General features: G+C 35.6%; 1 protein-coding gene across 6 annotated transcripts in view; it reads left to right on the top strand.

Moving 5' to 3' along the window:
* Positions 1–24,377, top strand: part of CEP57 (centrosomal protein 57) — a 42,813-nt gene extending 18,436 nt beyond the window's left edge. For 3 of the 6 annotated variants that reach the window (XM_082409985.1, XM_082409983.1, XM_082409984.1), the window contains 9 exons: positions 6,475–6,654; positions 7,014–7,135; positions 10,505–10,621; positions 11,751–11,828; positions 14,965–15,072; positions 15,624–15,701; positions 20,213–20,451; positions 21,281–21,425; positions 23,145–24,377. In XM_082409985.1, the coding sequence (XP_082266111.1) occupies positions 6,475–6,654; positions 7,014–7,135; positions 10,505–10,621; positions 11,751–11,828; positions 14,965–15,072; positions 15,624–15,701; positions 20,213–20,451; positions 21,281–21,425; positions 23,145–23,378 (1,301 nt within the window). In that variant the 3' untranslated portion in view covers positions 23,379–24,377. Of the gene's footprint in view, positions 1–6,474; positions 6,655–7,013; positions 7,136–10,504; positions 10,622–11,750; positions 11,829–14,964; positions 15,073–15,623; positions 15,702–20,212; positions 20,452–21,280; positions 21,426–21,966; positions 22,095–23,144 lie in introns of all 6 variants that reach the window. The other 3 variants (XR_014250111.1, XM_082409986.1, XM_082409987.1) reach the window with 3 other exon arrangements.

Here is a 24,377-nt window from a genome sequence, read left to right as displayed (position 1 = left end):
AAAGAGAACTCTGCACTAATGAACTCAGGCATGAACAGGGATACGGTGGTAAATGAAGCTATATGTGTGTGGAGGGGTTTCTCTGGAAAGAAAGTAGAGGGGAAAGGGTTTTGGAAAATAGCACTGTTTAAATAGTGAGCTAAAATTAGTGGGAATAGTCAGAAGGGTAGAGAACTACCAAGACAGAAAAATACTAGGGAGATTGAAGGTGTGTACTAGTGATTTGGGTCCCCCCATGTCCCCCCCCTAATCTGCAGCAAACTTGTGCTGATAAATTAGTGATAGAAATATTCCAGAAAACAGGTAGACCCCACTTTGTTGTTAATGAGATGATACTGAGGTCTGCTAGGCTTAATGTACCCCAAATTCTGAATGACTGACAAGCTGGATTGAGAAGAGGAGGAAGTCTTTCATTCTTTTCGTGCTCTAGATGTTACTAGAAAGTTTTCAAACTTTGCACATTAGAATCACCTGAGGATCTTCTTGGACTCATGCCTTTCATTCGAAATATTCTGTGGTGGTTTTTGCTTGTTTGTTTGGGGGTTTTGGGGTTTTTTGTTTTTGTTTGTATGGGGTATGTTCTGGGCATTAGGATTTTTTAAAGCTCACCAAGTAGTACAGAAAATACAGTGAAGGTGGGGAGTCACTGATTGTCTTAGGGAAAGAATGAATTATAAATTACTAAGATGAGGTTTAATTTTGTTAGGTAAAGAGTTAGAGATTGCTGCCATGTCTTCTAATTGATATTTTAAATTAATAATCATGGAGACTTTCCTAGATATGTTTATTGAAACATCTACATACCAACTATGTGCCACACATAGTATGTAGCAGTAGCGTTTGAATTATGAATAATAGGTTGTCTCTTCCCTCTATGGAGTTCACATTTCAGAGATGACTGAAGTTTAAGGAAAACTCGTATCTATCTTTGACGCTAAGTTTTCCAGAGGCAATTTGCACTCTCCTACTCAACTAACCAAAATGTATTTAATTTTGAAATGTATGTTCAGGGATACTGTGGGTAAGGAAGATAAAAATTTTAAATCTAGTGTTTGCTGTGGAAGGTCTGTTTGTGAAAATAAAATATGTACAGTATTATTATATTTTAGTATGTCACTTTTTTTCCATCTTTCAGTGTTTGAATTTGCTTCTTGTTCTAGAAATATATTTCCCACTGTATACCTTCCCAATATATGAAGTTAAAAATCTCTCATTGTTCATTTCTACATAGACTATTTTTCACTCAAGGGAATTTCTAGGTAATGTGGTTATTTGAACATAAATGCAGTGGTGCATGACCTCATAGATGTGAGGGCAGTAGAAGGGAGAAAAAAGCAAGAGCTCACTCACATACTTTTCTAAGGAAAAACAAAAGACTTAAGATCCATCATTTCATCACCTAGAATGTTTTTTAACTCAATAAAGCAGGCATGTTTGTATGAAAACTAAATATAAAGGTGAGAAACTATGCCAAATATAACTCTTAAAGTGAAGATATAATGTACATGAACTTCCTTTCATACAAAATCTCATTCTTGACATAGAAAATGTATTCAGGGATGTGTGTGCATATGTACTTACGTGTGTATATATTTTTAAATATACATTAGCCATTGGTAGAATAAAGTCATTTTGCATCTTTATGGTATTGGATTTATTTAATAAAAACTTAGAAAAAGAGCAGTTAATAAAAACTTAGCTATAAGTGATAGACATTCCCAGTCTGAACTAGCTTTGGCAAAGAATCTTTTTGGTTTACAGACATGCAAGGGAGGATTGAACAACCAAGAACAGAAAGGCAGATACACGGGTGCACTTCAAGAACATTAGAAACCAGGGACTCAAACATGACCAACACTTTCTCCCCGTCTGTTTTTTAAATTCTTCTTCTAGCTAGCTTCATTCTCTCTAGCCACAGAACAGCTTTTCCACATATCAGGAAACATGGCTACTAAAAGCTTGAGTTTTAAGTTGAACTAATTCTGGCTTCAGCTTTTGGGGCCAGAGTCCAAAAATCCCAAGAAGAAAGCCATTGTCTGGGCTTCAGTTGGGTATCCCTGTGGGTCAGTCAGCTGTGGCCATATTTGTGAGAGGGTACTAAAGGAACACATCAGTTGTATTTTTAGCCATGTTGAGGTAAGAGGAAATTACCAGGAAAAGACATGTATAAGCCAGACAAACAGTTCCCAAGATGTATGCTATACTTCATACAGTAAAATATAATAAAAATCAAGGAAACAAAATTAGAAATCATAAAATACAATGAAAAAAATAGGGTGACATTTATCAGGTGTGATGACATTGATTATGTTAAAAAGAAAAAAAAAGAAAAACTCAAGAGTCAGTATATGCTTTTTAAGCCAAACAAAATGACACAGATTAAAAGTAAAAAGCTGGCAAAGACATGTTAGGAACATAACAAATAAAAAGGATGATGGCAATATTACTGTCAGAGTAATTGTCATAGACAAATATCAGCAGTTTCATATGATAATAAATAACAAATAAAACCCAGCTTTAAATTAAGAAAGGGAAATACCTAGGTGCCAGAAATAAAATGAATTTAAGGCCAAAAGCCTCAGGGGCACTATTAGGAGTCCTGGTATTAGATATAAGCCTTAGGTATTGGGGTACAGTAGGGGAGAAGTTGGGATTTTAAATCTAGGTAGCGACTGGAGACAGAAGCTTTAGGCCCAAGTGAAGTGGCTTCTGGAATAATGCTTCCTTTGCAAATCTAATTGGAGAAAAGGAACTGGAATCGCTCAGCCACCTGGCCTGGGAAAGAGGCCATGGTAGAAAAGTCACCTGAGGTAAATCAGCCTAGGCCTGTTCTGTGTGCTCTGTGAGGAGAATACGTGAAGACTTGAATAAATGGAGCTATGCAGTGTTCCTCAGTGGAAACTCTTAATATTGTGAATATCACTTAAAGAATGATGTGTGAGAGCTGCATTTTTTCTTTTAATAGAAGGCTTCACTCATATATAAAGGATGGCCTCACCATGTCAACCAATAACAGATTATAGAGCTATAAAAATAGGAAGTGTGGTTTGAGCCGGTTCAGAACTAGACATTAGTAGAACAGAAGGTTCCTAGACAAGTATGTATAAGGATGGAATTCTAGAAATGTATCTATAGATTGACATGGAGAAATAACTCATACTTGCATAAGTGTGATATCAACTAGCAAAGGGGTAATTTCACTAACTTATAAAAGCATAGGAAAATCCAAAAGGATTTCAACAAAATGTTTATAATTATTCTACTGAGATGATAGGATTGTGGGTATCTTGTTTTTCCTTTTCATTTCTGTTTTTTCCTAAATCCTGCTTAATGTGCATTTATTCAGATTTTTTGCAAAAGAAAACTGTTAAACATTACATACTTAAACTTACGGATTTGCAGTACTTGGAAGGAAATTCATATAATCTTAAATACTTTCCTTATCGAGCAAGAAAAGAATGAAAATAATTGTAGTTAACACTGCTGTATGATATATAGGAAAGTTGTCAAGACAGTAGATCCTAAGAGTTCTCATCACAAGGAGAAATTTCTTTTTATTTTTATTGTATGTATATGAGATATAGAAGTTAACTAAACTTAACGGTGTTAATTTCACAATACATATAAATCAACCCATCATGCTGGACACCTTAAACTTATACATTGATGTATGTCAAGGATTTGTCAGTGAAACTGGAAAAAAAAAAACTAAGCATTAATTCATGTTTGTTAAAGAACCAGTAGAGCTAAGAAAAGTGGGAGAAAGAATTAATGTTTGGCTTTTGTTTTGTTTTGAAATAAAAATGCTGAAGATTCCAAGGAACTTCTGAGAAAGATTCTAAAGAAATGCTAGGATTTTAAGGAAAGAACATAAATCAGTTATTCACAGAGTTAGAAATAAGGAGAATATGATAGATGACTGTAGGACTATTAAGTTCAGTTCTCTATTAATAAATGTGAGTGTCTTAATAAAATGTTTTTAAACATAGAAATGAGGGGGAGGGGGTTGACTAGAAAAAAATGTTTAAAACTGTCAAAGTCTCGGTAAGGTTCTAGCCCCAAGTAGTTTTAGGGAATAAGTTTTGAGAAATGTTTAAATAAACAATCTCTATGCTATATTAGCCATTTCAGAATGCAGTGAATGAAAGCATATACTTTTTGGGTCTTTTCGTTAATCCAGCATATCCCTGCAATATCATAGTGGTTGATGTATCAAACAACAATAGAGTGTTCCAGCCAATTGCAATAATAACTGTAAATGCAAAAATAAAATACTAGCAAAATCATTTACTGTTAGGTACAGTTTAATGAAGGAATGCAAGAAATGTTTGTTATTACAAGTTTAATAAATACTCAGTGGTTCAAAACAGGCAAAAAACCTCAAATGGCATGTATTAATTTTCTCTTTTTCTATTACATTTTTTATCTGATTATTCCAGGTGTATCAAAGAATTATTGTTCCTTTAAATACTAGTCTTATGTCTGGGCTCTTTTCCTATTCTCATAGTCTTCTCAGTTGATTTTTCAGGTTTCTGAGTGTGTATTCATGTTTCATATCTGTGTTCTTTCTAATTAGATTGTAGTCTCATTGCATACCAGCAAGAATAAGCTGGCTATATTATAAAATGTATCATTCTCCTATTTGGGGCCTGTCACATCTTAGGCACTGAAAAACTTGGTGAATTAATGCATTATGTTAATACATGGGAATGCGTGCCTTGTTTTGAGTGAGAAAGCTTGATTTTTAAAAGATGGTAGTTCTTCCTACTTATTGTATAGTTTACATGAAGTTTTATTTAAATCATTAGGCGAAATGATTCTGAATATTTAATTGGTAAGAATAATTTTGAAATGTTTTAAAGATTTATATACTGTGGGAGACTGGCAGAATTGATGTTTATATTATAAAGTTTTAGTAATGAAAATACTGGCATAATAATGAAACCAGAGTAAAAGAAAGTCCTGACACTGTCTTGGATATGTGTAAGTAATAATTATATCTGTATGTATAGATATATGTGTGAACTTGGTATATGATAAAGTTGCCATTTAAAGTTCTTCCTTCAATACAAAAATGTTTGTATTGACTTTTCTTTGACTTAAAGAATTAAATGTAAAAGTGTATGAAACTATAATAAAGGAAAATACAAAGTTTATCTAATCTTGAGGTTACAGAAGAACCTCTTAACAAAGAACTTGATGGGAAAGATTGTTAGATATAGCTATGAAAAATCAAAACATCTTCATATCAAAACTAGAATTAAAGACAATAAAATGGAACGGGGAGACTAATGAAAAATGGGCACAGAAATTCATAAAAGACGGCCAACAATATATAACAAAATATTTAAACTTTTAATAGAAATGCAAAATAAACTAACCAGAGTAGCATGGGTTTCTTAATCAGAGTGGTAGAGATATTGTAATTAGTGATGGTCTATATTGGCAAAGACATGTACTTCTGATGAAAGCATAAATTGATAAAACCCTTTTTGAAGGTACTTTGCTCTTTAAAGAGTCTTTAAAATATGAATATTCTGGGACTTCCCTGGTGGTCCAATGGTTAAGACTCTGCTCTCTCAATGCAGGGGGCCCGGGTTCAATCCCTGGTCAGGGAACTAGATCCCACATGCCGCAACTAAGAGCCCGCATGCCACAAGTAAAGATCCTGCATGCCGCAACGAAGATCCCGTGTGCCACAGCTAAGACCGGCTGTGGCCAAATAAATAAATACATTTAAAATAAAAATAAATAAATAAAATATGAATATTCTTTGATCCAGTAACTTAGTTTTTCAATTACTAATTGGTCACAAGGAAATAATCTTTTAAGTCTATCTGATTGCATGAGGGAATGCTCACAGTTCCATAATGCTAAGTGAAAAAACTTAGATCAATTTCGATCTCAATTTATGTTATACATATAGGAAAAGATTGAAAGAAATGACCAAAATTGATAGTCATTATCTCTTAGGATTATCAGTTCTTCTCTTTCTTGTATTTTCCTGTGCTTTCTACAGTGAATATATATTACTTTTATAATCAAAAGCTTTTTGAGGGGCAGAGTGCTTAGGTTTTTTTTGGAGATCAAAAAGGAATAGTCCTTTATGTGATTGACTATTTTTAGCTCTATAATTGGATTCTGCATGTGATCCTATTAGTAAAACAGAAAAGATTTATAGTTAATAATGTGCCTTGGGACAGTTTATGAATTTTGTATGATTAGCTAAATATTTTTACCATTTTATAAAATCTTTGAAATGTTTTTACCATGGCAGTATGCTTTTTACTTGAGTACCTAGCACATTTCAGAGACTCAGAAGATGTCTTTAAATGGAGTTTTTTAAACAGTTACCATGTGATGATAATTCCCAAAGTGATCCTCCATCAATTTTATTTTTTATTTAGATGAGTTTATTCTTTTTCAGTGAACTTTTTCCATATGTATTATAGTATCCATGTTTGTATTTGGCAGCTATATTTTCTGCTCTGAAGAATCTTCAAGATAAAATTCGACGTTTAGAACTTGAAAGGATTCAGGCAGAAGAAAGTGTGAAAACCTTGTCTAAAGAAACAATTGAATATAAGAAAGTACTGGATGAACAGATACAAGAAAGGGAGACTTCAAAGAATGAGGAATCAAAGCACAATCAAGGTTTGTTTAATTATGAAGGAAATGAAACACTATCAAAATAAGTATTATAAAATCACTCTAAAAGAAATTCCACATTAGTGTTTTCTAGTGCTTAGTGTCTTCGAGCACTACAAAATTACATTTATATTTGGGAGCATTTTGTGGAACAAGTGCTGATGTCCTGTATTATATTTACTGTCTGAATTCAAGGCAGATTACACTAACATACAGAAAGAGAATGACTTAGGTCATCTGAAAAGGCTTCTAGAGCTACTGGAAAATGTTTATTATACATACTGTAGATTCATGTTAAGCAGCTTGTTAAAACTAATACTTCTGCGAGTGAGCTAATTTCTGCTTTTCTTATGTATTCTTTTTAGAGCTGACATCTCAGCTGTTAGCTGCAGAAAATAAATGTAATCTTTTAGAAAAACAATTGGCATACATGCGTAACATGATAAAGCATGCAGAAATGGAGAGGACATCTGTATTAGAGAAACAGGTATGTTACTTCATAGAGTCACTCTCAAGAAGAGTTAGTTATAGAGAAAATTAAGTTGATATAAAGACCTTTTTTCTCAGTGAGGACTAATGGTGCTGTTACAAATCATCAATTCTCCGTCCATCTTAAAAGGTAATAGTACCAGTAGTTCATTTTGAAGAACTGCTAGTGGAAGCTTTGAGAAATATGTGGTTTGTTTTTTCAGCGAAGCTAAAAAGAGGAGTTTCCTTTTTGGATGACCCTCACACACACTGCCATGTCCTCTACACACAGCTTTGACAGCTTCTGCTTTGGAACAGTACAACAGCATAGGACTGAAATTACTTGGGATCAGTTATGGTGTCTGAAGATTTGATTGGTCTTCATTGTTCTTGCTGTATTTGGTAGAGTTCTACTTAAATTGGAAAAATACTGTACATTTAATTGTGTTTTCTTTCCAAGTCATGTTAACTTCTTTGTACATTATCAAAAGTATAAATAAGCATATTACATACCTCTCTGCCTCTTGAATTTTGTTTAAAGACTCAACTCAGGTAGCACATTTCAAGGTTCTTTATACTTTGAAAAACTTTTTTACAGTTGTTATTTTAACAAAAATATTTTGCTCTGTCACAACCAGAGGTATTTTAATTTCAGTAACCTATGCATTTACGAGAGGACATCTGCAACATCAGTCTTGAATGTATTTTTTTAAAACATACCTCCTTTTCCTATTATGAATATAGAATTTGAATTCATCATGAATACCACAGTTTCTGGGCATCTTAACTTTATTATGCAAAAGTTGAATGTCTATATGCTTAATAATTTGCTGGGTACTCTGCAGTGTGAAAGAAATTAAATGCTTTCCACCTTAGCTTTCGGTCATAGTTGGAGATATCAAAGAAAGATTTGATTGCACAGCAATATTTAAGAGGATGTTTCAGCAATTTTCATTTGTATTATAGGTCTCTTTACTATGCCATTGAGTTTATTTGTGACCATATTTTTTTGTTTCCAGTTGGGTCCTCTTCAGTCCACCTATTCTTGTTGTCATTTTAATGTACCATTACTTTGCTTTTTATTCCTTCATTTTATCTCTTTGAACACGATAAAAATTCCCAGTCTTTTTAAAATCATTTTTTTTCTTATGAGAACTGTATACGTATATGTATTTTTTTATGATAAACTCTTATTCTTTGGAGTTATCTTGGGAATTCCATACTTCTAAGTTGTGTAGGCAGCCTTATGAAATGGTTGTGGATTTGCCTTTGCTGGGGCTTGATGGGTTTCCCTGGTTCTGGTCTGCATTTATGATAGTTTGTTGGCTTTGGGCTCCTGCATCGTGCACATGGTACGTTGCCTGAGATTTATGTCACGTTCTTTGTGTATCTTGTACACCAAGGCTATAGTCTTGCCTCATGTAATATTTGGCTTCAATATTACTTGCTTTTGATTTATCTTTTTTGCACCTGAAGAGTTCCCTTTCTTCAAGCTTGCTATGCAATTATTATTATTTCTGTGTTTTCTCTGACACTTTTATGTGATGAATGGGGTCGGGAAAGGGATGGTGAGTTAAATCTGCCACATGATTGGAAATGGCAAAACATTATGTACAGTAATACGCAGTTCTCTTCATTGGCATATTTCCGTTCTCGGGTTAGAAAGCATTTATAAGACAACAGTGAGATGTCTTGACTAATATTGATATAGCTGTTAGACATATATATATGTCTTTGAATTAAGCCCTGTTTTCATCAGTAAAGTTTGATTAGTCCATTTTATAAGAGTGGTTCCAATACTGGAAGTGAAGTGTGATTTGTGCCAATATTTAACTTAATGTATTATTTCAAGGGCAGCAACTATCCACTAAGGTGGGTAGGAGGAAATTAGTAGTTCACACAAATTCCTGAGAAATGTATTGGTTTGTATTACTTTGTCATATTCAAATTTCTGTTAGTATGATACCTATTGCTATAGACTTGTATATGAAGATACACTGTTAACAAGTTCACATGCTTAATGTTTTGCTTTTTACCAGTAGACCTCAGTTTAGCATACTTCCACTTCTTATCCTAGTTTAATGGTTTATCCTGTGGCTGTCAGTCCTTAAATCTGATAGGTGGCAGTCTTTTCAAATCCTTGACCCTAAGCCTGAAAAAAAAAAAAAAATGATGGATGTTTTGCATAGAATTCAGAGGAAGTATAAATGATACATATCAAAACCCTGATTATTGCCTTAATTAAGAGATTATGTAAGAGAAGCAGACTAATTACAACTATTTGCATGTAGCCTATATGTCTAGTAAATACCTTCATTCAGAGAGTATTAACAAGTCTTAGTATAGAGAACCAAATGTTATAATAGTATATACTAAGAACAAGATTTCACTTGTATTTGTTAATTTTCCTCTGGTTTCATCTTAATATTGTTTTCCTGGAATTCCTCTGTAGTACCTAAGTAGTTGTATGAAAAGCCAGATAACATCCCTAGTACTTATTTTACTTGTAACTGGAAGTTTGTACTTTTTAATTTTTATTTTATATTGGAATGTGGTTGATTGACAACGTTGTGTTAGTTTCAGGTGTACAGCAGAGTGATTCAGTTATACATACACATGTATCTATTCTTTTTCAAATTATTTTCCCATTTAGGTTATTATAGAATATTCAGCAGAGTTTCGTATGCTATACAGTAGGTCCTTGTTGGTAATCTATTTTAAATATAGAAGTGTGTACATGTCAATCCCAAACTCCCAATTTATCCGTCCCCCCTCCCCCACCTTTCCCCTTTGGTGACCATAAGTTTGTTTTCTAAGTCTGTGAGTCTGAAGAAACTTAGTATTTTTTTGATTTTTCAAAGGACTGATTTGTAAAAGTCAGTTTTACAATTGTCTAGGTCATAGCCTACCTTTTCTCAAGTAAAGCTGGTTAGTCTCATTTTAGGTTATTGGTTTTTTTGCCTGGCTACGGTTCAAGGTTTTATATGGTGAAGGAATCTCAGATTCCTTTTAACTTTTTCAGGGAATTTAGATTATTTTTGATTAAGACCTGTAGATCAGATACTTAGGATAGAAGCATCATGAATGAAAAACTATTCATAGGAACACCTTTCTAAAAGTATTATTTTCACTTGTTCAACAAGTATTTATAGCCACTGTACTAGGCAAGTGGAGACCACAAAAATCAGAGACTACTGTGATTCTGTTTTATAGTCTTGTAATATAATAGCATATATGTAAGTATAAAATAGTACACTAAAAATACAAGAACTTTGAATAATCAAAAAAAAAAGAAAAGCCAGACAAGTAGCATACAACATAGTACTCTCAGTGTTAGTTTTTCAGTTTTTTGTCAAATTATTATGCTGTATTTAATATTGTTTCCCAGGTTTCCCTAGAAAGAGAACGACAACATGATCAGACGCATGTTCAAAACCAACTTGAAAAATTGGATCTTCTTGAACAGGAGTATAACAAGCTTACCACAATGCAGGCCCTTGCAGAAGTCAGTGAAAATCTTTTTTACTCATCAATGCATAATATTGGCTCTTATGTAAGATTGGTTATTTTATAATACTGGATATTTTATAGGAAAAAAAGTGACCTTGTAGCAAAGAAACATATAGGAATTTTTTTAAAGGAAGAAATGTAAATTTGGAGAGAAAGTTCACATTTTACCATCTTAGTGTACATAAGGAAGGAGTTCTTTTTGAAAATGTTGAAAGATGAAGTGTTTTTGAGTATCCTTAAGGCTTGTATCACTTCGTTTTTGTTCTCTGAACTAATTTTAGTTTTTTGTTTGTTTTAAATTCTTATTTATTTTTGGCTGCATTAGGTCTTTGTTGCTGTGCGCGGGCTTTCTCTAGTTGTGGTGAGCGGGGGCTACTCTTCGTTACCGTGCACGGGCTTCTCGTTGCAGTGTCTTCTCTTGTTGCAGAGCATGTGCACTAGGCACGCGGGCTTCAGTAGCTGCAGCACACAGACTCAGTAGTTGCAGCACACGGGCCCTAGAGCACACGGGCTTCAGTAGTTGTGGCATGTGGGCTCAGTAGTTGTGGCTCGCAGGCTCTAGAGCTCAGGCTCAGCAGTTGTGACGCATGGGCCTAGTTCCTCCGCAGCATGTGGGATCTTCCCAGACCAGGGATCAAACCCGTGTCCCCTGCCTTGGTAGGCGTATTCCCAACCACTGCGCCACCAGGGAAGTCCTAATTTTAGTCTTAATTGATTAATTTGGGAAGTATTTAATACCACTGAGACTATAAAGTTTCACATTCAGCTTCCATGTAGCCCAGGGGTCCCCAACTGATTAGGAACCGGGCCACACAGCAGGTGAGTGGTGGGTGAGCGAGCAAAGCTTCATCTGCTGCTCCCCATCGCTCACATTACCGCCTGAACCATCCCCCACCCACCTCACCCGCAGAAAAATTGTCTTCCATGAGAAACCGGTCCCTGGTGCCAAAAAGGTTGGGGACCGCTGATGTAGCCTATATGGCTTCATACAGAGGCTGTGTTCTTTGGCCGTGAATTTTACCCATAATTCTGTGGAATTGTAAAGGAGAGTCATGGATAAAAAGTTTACAAATAGACATGGAAACTCCTTTCACTGTTATCACTTTTAATATTTTTATCACTAGAAAAAAATGCAAGAGTTAGAAGCAAAACTGCATCAAGAAGAACAGGAAAGGAAACGTATGCAAGCTAAGGCAGCCCAGGTAAGTTGAAATGTGAGCAGGTAGGCTCCTCACATTTCATGCTACTCTTTATATATAAATAGATGTAAATGTGTGCTGCTTTGATTATTTATAATTTGGAATGGTCCAATATATAAATTTGCAGACTTAGCTTAATATGAAAACTATAAACGTATTTTTATAGGCAGAAAATAAAAGCTGAGCAATTCTTTAGGGTTTTTTTAATTGTGGGCTTTCGATCAGCTTTATTTTTTTTTTTAAATCAATAGACTAAAAAATATCGGCGACTGTATACATAATATAATACGTAATCATCTAAAACTTTTCACATTAGTCACTATTGGAAATGTTTGAAAGCCTCATTCAGTATCGTACTTGTAAGTGCTTCCCTTTTTTGGTGGCCTCGAGACACTAGGTCAGTAGCTGAAGTAGTGGGCTGCCCAACAGGTGGTGACCCATACTAATTTACAAAAGCCACCATATAAGGAAAATGAGCTCTGCTCATTCCTAGCCTTGAATTTTTATCCCATGCAGTGGCCACCAGGTAGAATAGGTGAGGCAGTGTGAATTCACGAATCATTGAGTTTATATATACCAACTAGAACTGCATTTCTAGAAGATACAGCAACATTTCTATATCCAACATCTTACAGGCTAAATAAAATACTTCTGTTTATAACTGAAGACTCTCCCCATGTGAGCTTATTAATTCAAATACCTCTCATTTATTGCCCCTCCCCTTCCAAAGTCTTTAAGTTTTGTAACATTTACATGTATCTTTTCTCATAATATTAACACAAGAAGCAGGTCCTGATTCCAAAACAATAGGAGAGGAGGCTCTGCAATTCAGGTTGTGGCCAGATGCCAGCGGTGTCCTGGGGTCACTTCATAAATGTGCTCGCAGGACTGTAAACATCTATTATCTCATCTTTGTTATCTTGTCTATTTTTTCCAGTGCTTCCCAGAATTCATTGACTTAACATATTCTCTTTCTATTAAACCCAATATATTTTCTTTCTCAGATATTTACCTTCTGATCAATTTGTATGTATTTTTTACCTCTCTGTGCTTTCTGAGTTATATAGTCATGTGGCTTTATTTTTGACCACCAACAAATTTTGAGATTACTTGGTTTCTCTCCCCTTTCCACACTTTAGGGTAGGTAGGCCACTTTACTGTGCCTCTGTTTCCTCACTCATAACATGCAAACTTTAAAGTTATGCTTTATATACATTGTGGTGGTGAGTTCTATTATACATGAAATACGGAATTAACAAGTTCATTATTTTATGAATTTAAAAAATTATTTTGTGGTAGTTTTGTTTTGTATTTAGCAGGCAAAAAGTTGGGACCAAATCAGTTATTACTGATAATATATCAGTAAAGGTTTGTGTTTTGTTTTGTTTTGTTTTTAATTTTTTATTTATTTATTTATTTATTTATTTAAATTTATTTATTTATTTATTTATTTATTTTTTGGCTGTGTTGGGTCTTCGTTTCTGTGTGAGGGCTTTCTCCAGTTGCGGAGAGCGGGAGCCACTCTTCATCACGGTGCGCAGGCCTCTCACTGTCGCGGCCTCTCCCGTTGCAGAGCGCAGGCTCAGTAGTTGTGGCTCACGGGCTTAGTTGCGGCTCACGGGCTTAGTTGCTCCATGGCATGTGGGATCTTCCCAGACCAGGGCTCGAACCCGTGTCCCCTGCATTGGCAGGCAGATTCTTAACCACTGCGCCAGCAGGGAATCCCTCCGTAAAGGTTTTGAGTTCTGATAGTGAACACTGTTGTCGTGGTAGAACAGGGTCTGGGGTTGATACGTGGTTCCAAGTCTAACCATAGTTTGTGTAGTCCTGGGCGAGATATGTAACCATTCAGAGCTTGGGATTTTACCACTGATACTGGTCTTTATTTACATCTTCTTAATGTTGGAGAGATCGAATGAGAGGAAAATATAATGAAAGCACTTAAAAATGTTAAAACTCTGCCACACAAATATATGACAGCTACTGGGAAGAACTTAAGAAGTTAAAATAGTTCACATTTTTTTTGTTTTGTATACTGTTCAAACTCATTGGCTTCATAGGTCTTCCAGAGTAGTAATTTCATGTTCATGGAATTATATCCATTCAGTTTACTATGTATAAAGCATCGTTAGAAGTGTGGGAATGTAGACACTCCTGAGAGTAGGAATCCCTGTGTTCCTTTGTTACTGAATAAATTCTGTCCCCAAAGAATGCAGTCATTGTGGGAAGCATTAGTAATGATCTCAGGATTTCTTTTAACTAATCCACTGGTTCTGGGTGTTTGAGCTCCATCATAATTTCCTGAAGAACTTTAAAATACTTTTAAAATATAAATTTCCCCAGCCTGGAATGTTTAAAATCATGACGTCTGGAGAGGCACCTGACAGTCTGAATTTTCTCATAAACTCCAGACAATTTTGATACATAGGCAGGTTTGAAAACCACTATTCTAGACAAATACACACAAACACAGGCACACACACACACACACACATACCTGTGTATAGGTATGTAATTATATGTTTTAAGGAAAGTTGAAAAGAGCAGTCCTTGTTTGAAATCCTTAGTAACTGTGGAATTTCTACCATATTAAATTAATGTAGTTACTAAGCTTCTAGAGAAAAGGGCTTGATAACATTCTCTGATATACCTTCCAGTTCTTTTGGACATAGATTTCCAGTTCCTTTTTCTTACATTGTTAAGTGTATGAGTTTTTAAAAGAGGAAGAAATTGTACTTTGTTCTCCAGCTGCTTTGTGTCTAGCGCTGTTGTATATGCCGTGCATGAAAAGAAGAAAATGTTGAAACGTTGGTTTGGAGTTAGAAATACTGCCTTTAACTCATTAGATATAATTTAAGGACCAACCTCAAATAAGGAGCTAAAAGTTTCCAGGCTAAGTGAAAGGACAAATTATAGGACAGCACTTTAAGTAAATTGAGAGAGTGGTATTGACTTAAAATATTGGATAAATGTTGACGGATTGATTCCAGATACAGCTACACAGCTATGATGGGTTTTTCATTCTATACTATATGATACTACTGTAGGTTTTTTACAGGCCTTTATGTGGCAGATCTCAAATTTGAATCATAGCTTTTATTTCTACAGTATTAACTTTAGGCTCTCATATTTTTCCTAGTTGCAGACTGGTCTAGAAACAAATAGACTTATCTTTGAAGATAAGGCAACCTCATGTGTTCCCAATGCAAAAAGAATTAAAAAAAAGAAGTCAAAACCACCAGAAAAGGTATGAAAAAAGAACCATTAAGTCAAAGTGCTGGTTATTACTTGGCATAGTTTATGTGAAAACACTTACAAACCATGTGGTACTTCAACCTTGGATGAGTAAATCTCTTTCATTCTCCGTTTCTTCATTGGGAAAATAGGGATAAGTAATATCTACTTCTAAATGTTCACCCTGACAGTGAGATAATATATATGAAAGTGTTAGAACTACATAGCACCGCACAGATGTTAGTTATTATTCAGTATCGCATTATCTTTTGCACTTAAAAGTTTATGTATATACATATGCACGTGTGCGTGCGCACGCACACACACACAGTTTCTCTACTGAGACTGTAACTGATGTTTTGTCAGGAACTATTTTTTCTTTCCTAGCCTTTCCTAGGCTAGGATATGTGTTGACGAGTATTATTAGGAGCTCCAGACCATAATGCCAATAGAGATAAAACAAGCAGTAGCCCAGCAGTAAGCTGAAGTTTCAGGTTAGTCCTATATAGCCAGCTTTTATCATCATGTGAGTAAAATTGCTCTTCTTTTTTCTTTTCCATGCAGAAAGGTTCTAGGAACTATTTTGCTGCACAACCACATTATAGATTATGCTTGGGTGATATGCCATTTGTAGCTGGAAAGGTGAGTTGGTCGAACTCTGGCTTTTTTTGTACAACTTAGATCTTTGAATTAAATCCACTCATCTGCCTGTATACCTATAAACGGCGGAAATATTTTTCAGCTTTTTTACCAATTGGATCATAGTGATGTGAGAATGAGATGAAGGAAAGTTTTATGGGACTGGGGGAGCAGAGAGGAGACTGGGGGGACACTTTAAAGCAGGTAGAGTATATGCAGAAGGGAAGTTATGAGCAAAAGCAGAGACTTTGGTTTGCAGAAGGTGTGGTTGCAGATAGGAAATAGTATGTTTGTAGCACTGGATTTTTAGTATCAGCCCTGTTGATTTGTATTTAGATATAGATATTTAAATGAAAAGAAGTCGCATCCTCTTTGTCCTCACATGCTTATTATAGGATTCATTCTCCAAGAAGCAGTCATACATAGACTTGAATCTTAAGTTCCTTTAGTGCTTAAAAATGTGGAGATGATAATTTTATCAAATATCAGCAAGTACTGGGTGATTTCTAAGAAGTGCTTAACATTGTGTTTATACCACTTTTTCATTGATGTTTGTGTTGCTGGTTGTTTCATGTATAGATGCCTTGAGTATCCAATTAGATTGTGAATTTGAGAAGCTTGAGGGGTAAATTTTAATTTTAGGTATTTATTTGTTTATTTTAACCCCACAGTAAATCCTCAGTGAAAGCTTAGGGAATTAACTATTTCCTAGCTTTTCCACTTGCCCTTTGTAGATGCGTGCGGCCAAATCACTTTTAAAAAGTTTTGTCGTTGGCTGTCCTTTACCCTAAATTTAACCTCTTCTTGGATTGCAGACCATCTTTTGACCTACCAAGGTCAAAAGGTTCATCTTTGAACCTTTGTTCCTAACCAAGGTTCTTCTACTTTGCCATAGAATCTTTGAGTTGGGCTGGAAACAGTTTCTCAAAGGATGACCAGCTGCATCAGAATCACTGACTATGCATCTGAAAAAGCAGATTACGAAGCCCCACCACAGTTCTACTAAATCAGAATTTTCTGGGTGTGGGACCTAGAAAGTATAGTCAGTTGTTCCCGAGTCTCAATCTAATGTTCATTTAGATTTGGGACCCACTTAGTACAGTTCCCTGTCCAATGTCTTCATTATGTAAACATCCAGAATAATAGTCATGTACTCTGTCCAAATACATCTACTGATGAGACCTCATTATACCCTCAAACAGCCCTTCACAGTTCTAGACAGCTTTATTTGAAAGTTCTTAAGTGCGATGAAATCTGTCACTATAAATTCTACTCATTGGTATTTTTTTCTGCTCTCAGGGATCCACATAGACCAAATGAACCCTTAACTATAGGAAAAATTTTAAAACTTTAGAAGATAGCTGTATCTTTTTTTTAACCTTATATTGATAATAGATTGAGAGGTTTTTTTGTTTTTGTTTTAATTAACTATTTTTTGGCTGTGTCGTGTCTTAGTTGCAGCATGTGGAATCTTTGTTGAGGCGTGCAGGATCTTTTGTTGCGGCACAAAGGCTCTCCATTGCAGTGTGCGGGCTTCTCTCTAGTTGTGGTGTGCCAGTTTTCTCTTCTCTAGTTGCAGCACGCAGGCTCCAGAGCACGTGGGCTCTGTAGTTTGCGGCCCGTGGGCTCTCTAGTTGAGGCGCCCGGGCTCAGTAGTTGTGGCGCGCAGTCTTAGTTGCCCCACAGCATGTGGGATCTTTGTTCCCAGACCAGGGATTGAACCCGTGTCCCCTGCATTGGAAGGCGGATTCTTTACCACTGGACCACCAGGGAAGTCCCAGATAGCTGTGTCTTTATTCTCATCTCCTTATTCTAGGTTATAAATAATTATTTTTCTTCAGCTATTCATCGTAAGATATGCTTTATGAGTTTCTTCACACCTCATCACTCCCTTCCTAAATCGAATATAGTCCTCTAAATGTGGTGTGACTAGCACAGGATAGAGAGTCTTTGTCATGTTCTGGATAGTCTGTTAACTCAGCCTAGCATCACACTAATGTCACGGGGAAGCCACAGCATCCCTTTCACTCATTAATTCTGGAGTCATCTGAAGTAATAGGTCTTCTGCTTAGTCCTACCATCAGCCTCTCTAGGTCCTATACTTGTGGAGTTGATTGTTTTATACAGAATTTTTAATCAAATGAAGCACTATAGGAATTGATTCACCCTATCCCACATTAGATTAGAATCTAGTTCAGTCTTCCGTTTTGTATGTGTTATCCCCAAATTTAATTTGCCTATCTTTGGTAATTCTCACTGAAGTCATTAATACTTGAACAGGACAGGTTCAAAGATAGGGCTTTTCTACCTGAGGTCTTCTTTTGAAGTTGTAATTTGTACTTTTTGTGAAATATTCAAACAGCTAAGAATGTGCTGTCATCTGAGCGTTTCCCAAACTATCTGTTGTGGGGGACCAGTTTTTATTTTTATTTATACATTGTCATAAACCAGTACATTTGTAAAGTGAAATAAAGGTGAATTACTAGAGAAAATGAAATTTAAAAGACAAAATACACGTTCCAATTTTTTAAATTACTGGATTCAAGACATAAAATTTCCTTAATAAATGGAGTCAGAAAAATAACAGGAAAAAGAACTTCAAGATTCTTTTAGCTCTTCTAGTTCCTTTGCCTTTCCATGTGAATTTTAGAAAAAACTTCTCTACCAAAGAAAAGGTCTTGCTGGAATTTTGATAGGAACTGTATTAATTTGGGAGGATTGACATCCTTGTTGAGTCTTTCAGCCCATGAGAATGGTACATCTCTTACTTATTTAGATCTTTGATTTCTTTCATCAGGATTTTCATCATATTAGTCCCATTCCTGTTTTATCAGATTTATATACAAATTTTTTGAGCAATTGTAAATTGTATTGTTTTAATTTCAGCTTTTACATGATCATTGTTAGTATATTTGGGTTTTTATGTTAATCTTATATTCTGTGACCTTGCTGAATTCACTTATTAGTCCTAGGAATTATTTTTTGGATGTACGTAAGCTTTTCTATGTGAAGAATCATGTCATTTGTAAATAAGGATAGTTTATTTCTTCCCTTTTAATTTGTGTGCCTTTTATTTCCTTTCTTGCCTTACTGCACTGGCTAGGATTTCCAGTATCATGTTGTAAGTAAGAGTGATGAGAGTGGATATCCTTGCCTTTTTGCTGATCTTCAGGGGAAGGCAGTCTTTCACCAATAAGTATGATATTAGCTGTAGGTTCTTTGTCTGTGCTCTTTGTCAGCTTGAGGAAATTTCTCTCTGTTCCTGCTTTGCTGAAAGTTTATACCCTTAATGGGTATTGGGATTTTTTCAAATGCTTTTCTTCATCAAATGATATGGTTATGTGATTTTTCTTCTTTACCTTGTTGATATGCTGGATTACATAGATTCATTTTCAAACATTGAAGTAGCCTTGCATTCCTGGAATAAACCCCACTTGGATGTGGTATATATATTACTAAATTCAATGTGCTACCTAACAACAAAAACTAGGATAAAAAGAGCATCTGTTTAGCTTAGCTGAGTGGTTTGCAAACCTGGCTGTTTAGAATCAACCGGCAGACTTTTAAATGTACATTTCTAAGCCGTGACCACACACTGATTGAGCTTGGCCTGCTACCTAGGACTATGCACTTTAAACCTGCTTATGGAGCCAAGCTGGTCCAACCATCTGTTTATAAATTGAAATTGCACATTGAGACTTGTTTAGTGTTCAAAACAAAAAGAAAAATTTTGAGAGGGCTACCAGGTTTTTCCCATTGCTTATGTGACAAACATGAACTTAATGCTTCCTACTAGAGGACAGAGAAATGAATACGGTAATAGTCCCTACCACCTGGAAGTGCTTACACTACTTAATAGTGAAAAAGACATGCAAACACAATTACAATATTTTGTGATAAATCCTGTGATCGAGATAAATGCCATAGGTGATCTGAGAATGGACCAATTAATTACCTGGATGTTTTAAGAAAGTCTTTACAAATCATGTATTTGAACTGGTTTTAAAAATGGTATAAAAATTGGCACACAAAAGAAATGACATGTGCAAATACAGTTCATTCAAATAGTGGAGAACAGGTAGGAGATAGTGGGACACGAGGCCAAGGTGTAGAAGTTGCAGCTTAGTGTTATAGGGCCTTGATTTCTGTGCTGAGGAGTTTGGACATTAGAGTCAGCAAGCTTAACATGAAAGGGTGTCAAATAGAAGAACGGGATCAGAATAATATTTTCGGAGGATAACTGATAGAACTATGGAGTTAGAGACTGAAGAGACTGGGAGCAGGGGACAGTTGGGGTGTTCGTCCATAGCTAATAGAGATGGGTGTGTAAACCGAGTGGGTAACACTAGGGTGGAGAGTAAGGGGAGACTGGAGATGCACTGTACACCAGGAGGTTTGTATCACAGGCTTTTCTGCGGAGGCGGAGAGGGTCTTTTTACCCAGGCTTAGGGTGGAAAGAGAAAACATTTTTCTAGAGGATGTGGCTTCAATTACTTCTCTTCATTTTTCTTCAGTCCACCAGCCCCAGCCATGCCGTGGTAGCCAATGTTCAGCATGTCTTACATCTAATGAAGCAACACAGTAAAGTCTTGTGCAATGATCGAGTAGTCAGCAGTGTTCCTTTGGCAAAGCAAGTGTCTTCACGAAGTGGGAAAAGCAAGAAGTCAGCAGTGCCTTCCCCCTCTAGCAGCATTAATGAAGAGCTGGCAGAAGTCTTAGAGACTTTACAAGATGAATTTGGGCAGATGAGCTTGTGAGTTTCAGTTTTTTCGTTTTTTAGTTGTATTTAGTTCTAAAACATCATTTAACTTCTTGGTGACTTTATTGTCTTTCATATTTCAATATTTTAAGAAATATTTGTTGAACACAGTCCTTGCACCAACCACTGAACAAGTTACTAGGACTTTAACCAATACAACTGTTCTGGGTGAAATCTCTCCTTTTTCTATAACTGTTAAATGTTTTGGAGACCAAGGTTTACATTTAAGTTTTATTTCCTTGTTTGGGAGCTTGATCTACATTGACTTTGGCTAAACGTAACTGATAAGTTAGGAAGTGAGTGTTTGAAGAACAAGATCCTTCTCTAGACTTTCCTTTTCTACATATGTAATGCTCTTGTGGGGGAGGCAGAGATATAAATAATTAGCGCTTTGAAATTAAGAATTCTTCTTGCATTTGCATCCAGTACCTTTTTTAAACTTTTACACTATCACTAATAATATGGAAAATTTTGCTCTATTTTAAAAAATTGGGTCTTTTTTTTTTTTTTAGGTTTTTTTGTTTGTTTTTTATGTGGACCATTTTTAAAGTCTTTATTGAATTTGTTACAGAATTGCTTCTGTTTTTTTATGTTTTGGTTTTTTGGCCGCGAGGCATGTGGGATCTTAGCTCCCCGACCAGGGATCGAACCTGCACCCCCTGCACTGGAAGGCGAAGTCTTAACCACTGGACCTCCAGGGAAGTCCCAAAATTGAGTCGTTTTTTAATGCGCAGAGCAGTGGTCCCATGGTGAGTGAGATGTAGTGGACTTAACCAGCTAACATAGGAAACTTAACCAAGCTCTCCTTCTGTTTTTTATACAGTGATCACCAGCAGCTTGCGAAACTTATCCAAGAATCACCAACCACTGAACTGAAAGACAACCTAGAGTGCGAAATGGAGGCGTTAGTGGGCAGGATGGAGGCAAAGGCCAATCAAATAACTAAAGTTCGAAAATATCAAGCCCAGGTAACTCTGTTTTCCTTAACTCGTTTCTAATGATTAAAAAACAAGAGTAAAACAGAACAAAACAACCCCTTTTCTTCAAATATGTTAATTGATGCCCTTGTAAGTGTATCATAGATAGAAAGCTACAGGAGGTATTTTTCACTGTAGACACTTATTAATTCATTGCATTAGTTATTAAGAATTGGTGTTAAGCAGGCTAAGAAAGAAGACACTGTCTTGAAGTCTCTTAGAGTAGATTTTATAATCTAAAATACATCTTCCAAGTACTGAATATATTTAATATTCTTATATGAACAAGCTTTACCTCTGTGATGAGTTTAAATGGTTCTAAGTTTACCCAAGTCTTTTTAAAAACACCTAGAAATTCTTAATTTCTAAAGGAATAAATCAGATGTAAATATGTGAAAAAGATCTTTAGTTCCATTTATGTTACTAATTATATTAATAAAACAACCATGTATTTAGTATCTACTAAGTGCAATGGGAAGTCACACTCCAGGGTCTCCATCCAGAGAGAAATGTAATGATTGGTGTATTTAAGAGATGACTGTGACTGCCAGGAGGGGGATAGAGGCAGGAGAGAGGCTGAGAGACCAACTGCGCCATTTAAGCTTATCTTGATCAGAGGTCACCGGTGACTGCAGTTGGGGAGAAGTAGACAGATTTGAGGTGAGTCTTGGAAATAGAATTATCAGGGCTGCTTGCTGCTGGATATCATGTGGAGGGAGAGGACGGTGGTACGGCTGACTGAAACGGAGAAGACTGGTAGCAGAACAGGTTGGCAGACATTTATTAATTGGCTGCTGTGTAATAGGCACAATGCTGAGTGCTCTATGTCATCTTATTTAATTTTCATCGAAGGCTTATGAGGTGAGTATTTCATTTTACAAATGAGGAAACTGGAGCCAAGGTCCTGGGAGGTGGGCATACCTCAAAATGAAATTATGTCACTTGCCCAAGGACATACTGGCTCACTTGTAAATGGCAGAGGTATGATGCAGACTGGGGTCTTTGCAACTCCAAAACCTAGCTTTTTAAGCATTTTTTTCCAAAGTTCACATACTAAAAATAAAAGAATAAATATAAGCAAATGATTCCTATAGGAGTAATTATCTAATTTGTTTCCTGTACATTAGATTTAACTTTATTCTAATGGAAAACCAGTGTGCCAGCAGCGATTTATTTCAGCCAGCAGCTAAAGTAAAAATAAAGCTCCCTATTTGAAATTAAATTATTCTAAAAGGTGAAATAATAAAATTAAAAATCCTTTTCATAGTATTAATACATTACCATTACATCCCTTCATCCATCTGCAACGTGCTTCTTTGTCTGTGCAGACTAGTTTCTAGGATGCCTTTCTCCTTCGTGTATTAAAATCCTGTCTTGCATTTCCCATGTCAGATTTTTTTGCCGCCTCCTTGAGACCTTCCCCCGAACTCCCTTGCTTCTCACTCACCCTGTGCTGCACTTTGGCAAGTCTTAACTTCTGATACAGCACCAGAATTGATGTGTTGACTCTTGTTTACAGGTTTTTATGTCACTATATATTTTAAACACTGTTAAATGACTAGTACAATAGATTTTTGAAGCCTTTAAAAATATAAACCCAGAATATATTATATGCGTTTTAGTTAGTATGAGAGTTAGAAATACCAGTTTTCAGAAAAATATGTTTTCATTAATTTCTCCTTTTTTCCCTGCCTTGGTTTTTTCATATAGCTGGAGAAACAGAAGTTGGAGAAGCAGAAGAGGGAATTAAGAACCACCAAAAAGACTCTTGATGAAGAAGGAAACAGCAGCGGCCGTTCTTCTGCAACCACAGGGACCACAAATAAGAAGGACTTTGCCAAACCGAGACCTGGAGAAAAAAGCAGGAAAAATCTTCAGTTGTTGAAGGACATGCAAACCATACAGAATTCTTTACAGAGCAATAGTCTGTGTTGGGATTACTGACTGGTACCAGGCCATAAATGTTATTCACATAATCCGTACCTCATCAGTCAGATGTTGACAGTTTACTTTCCAGGTCTCATACTCTTACGTTGGAATTAATTAATAGCAGGTATTAAGGGGCCCAAGCTTCATTACACAGGCTTCTTGTGTTACGTATCACAACTAAATGTTAAACCATCTAAATGGAAACCAGGGGAGTTTTAAAGGCCAAGAAGCCACACATACTCTGTTTCTTTGAGATGAATTTGCTGTACTGAGATACTGCACTTTGTAAACAAATAACCAATTTTTTACTTGTGGGTGTGATTTTTTTAAATAGTTCTATATATCTAAGTAAAATGAGGTTTAAAGTATCAAAGTGTGAGGCTGTCCCATAGGCGGTGTTTGAAAAGTCTCATTTTTAAATCTTCCCCTGGCGTGAATCGCCCACTTCTCCTTTTCAATGCAACCATTAAATGTACTGTGTTTCAACTATTGATGGAGGTTTTCTATATTTAAATATTTATACATATTTAAGAGGATTGTTTTCTTTTGCTCTTTGACACTTCAAACATTGATCAATGTTAAATACACCTTTATCGATGTTAATCCACCATTAAAATTATTTTGAAGACCGAAGCATTCATTTTAAATCAGTTAACTGTGAAGATTACAAAAGCATGTTTAAAACTATAAACAAATTGTAAATGAAGTAAATGAGGTTTTTAGAATGAAGAGAGAACGCGGGAGGTGTTGTAAAGCATGTATGTTTGTATTTTTAGATAATACCTGTTTGTAATCATGCTATTTATTTCAAGGCATTATGGTTTTTAATCTTAAAACTTAGAAGAACCCCTTGGCTATTTACTTTTATTGGTGTACAGTGTGAGTGCAGTATTAACTGTACACATGCAGTTGTCATTGTGTTAATAATGTAAATCATAATTTTGAATAGATCAAGACATGTTAACTTTTTATAAATTTGCCACTGAAATCAATAAAGCAGCTTTTTTAAGGAAA

Source organism: Balaenoptera physalus (genome assembly GCF_965194825.1).
Source record: "Balaenoptera physalus genome assembly, chromosome: 10".
NCBI lineage: Eukaryota > Metazoa > Chordata > Mammalia > Artiodactyla > Balaenopteridae > Balaenoptera > Balaenoptera physalus.
This window is presented reverse-complemented; position numbering and strand designations above follow the sequence as displayed.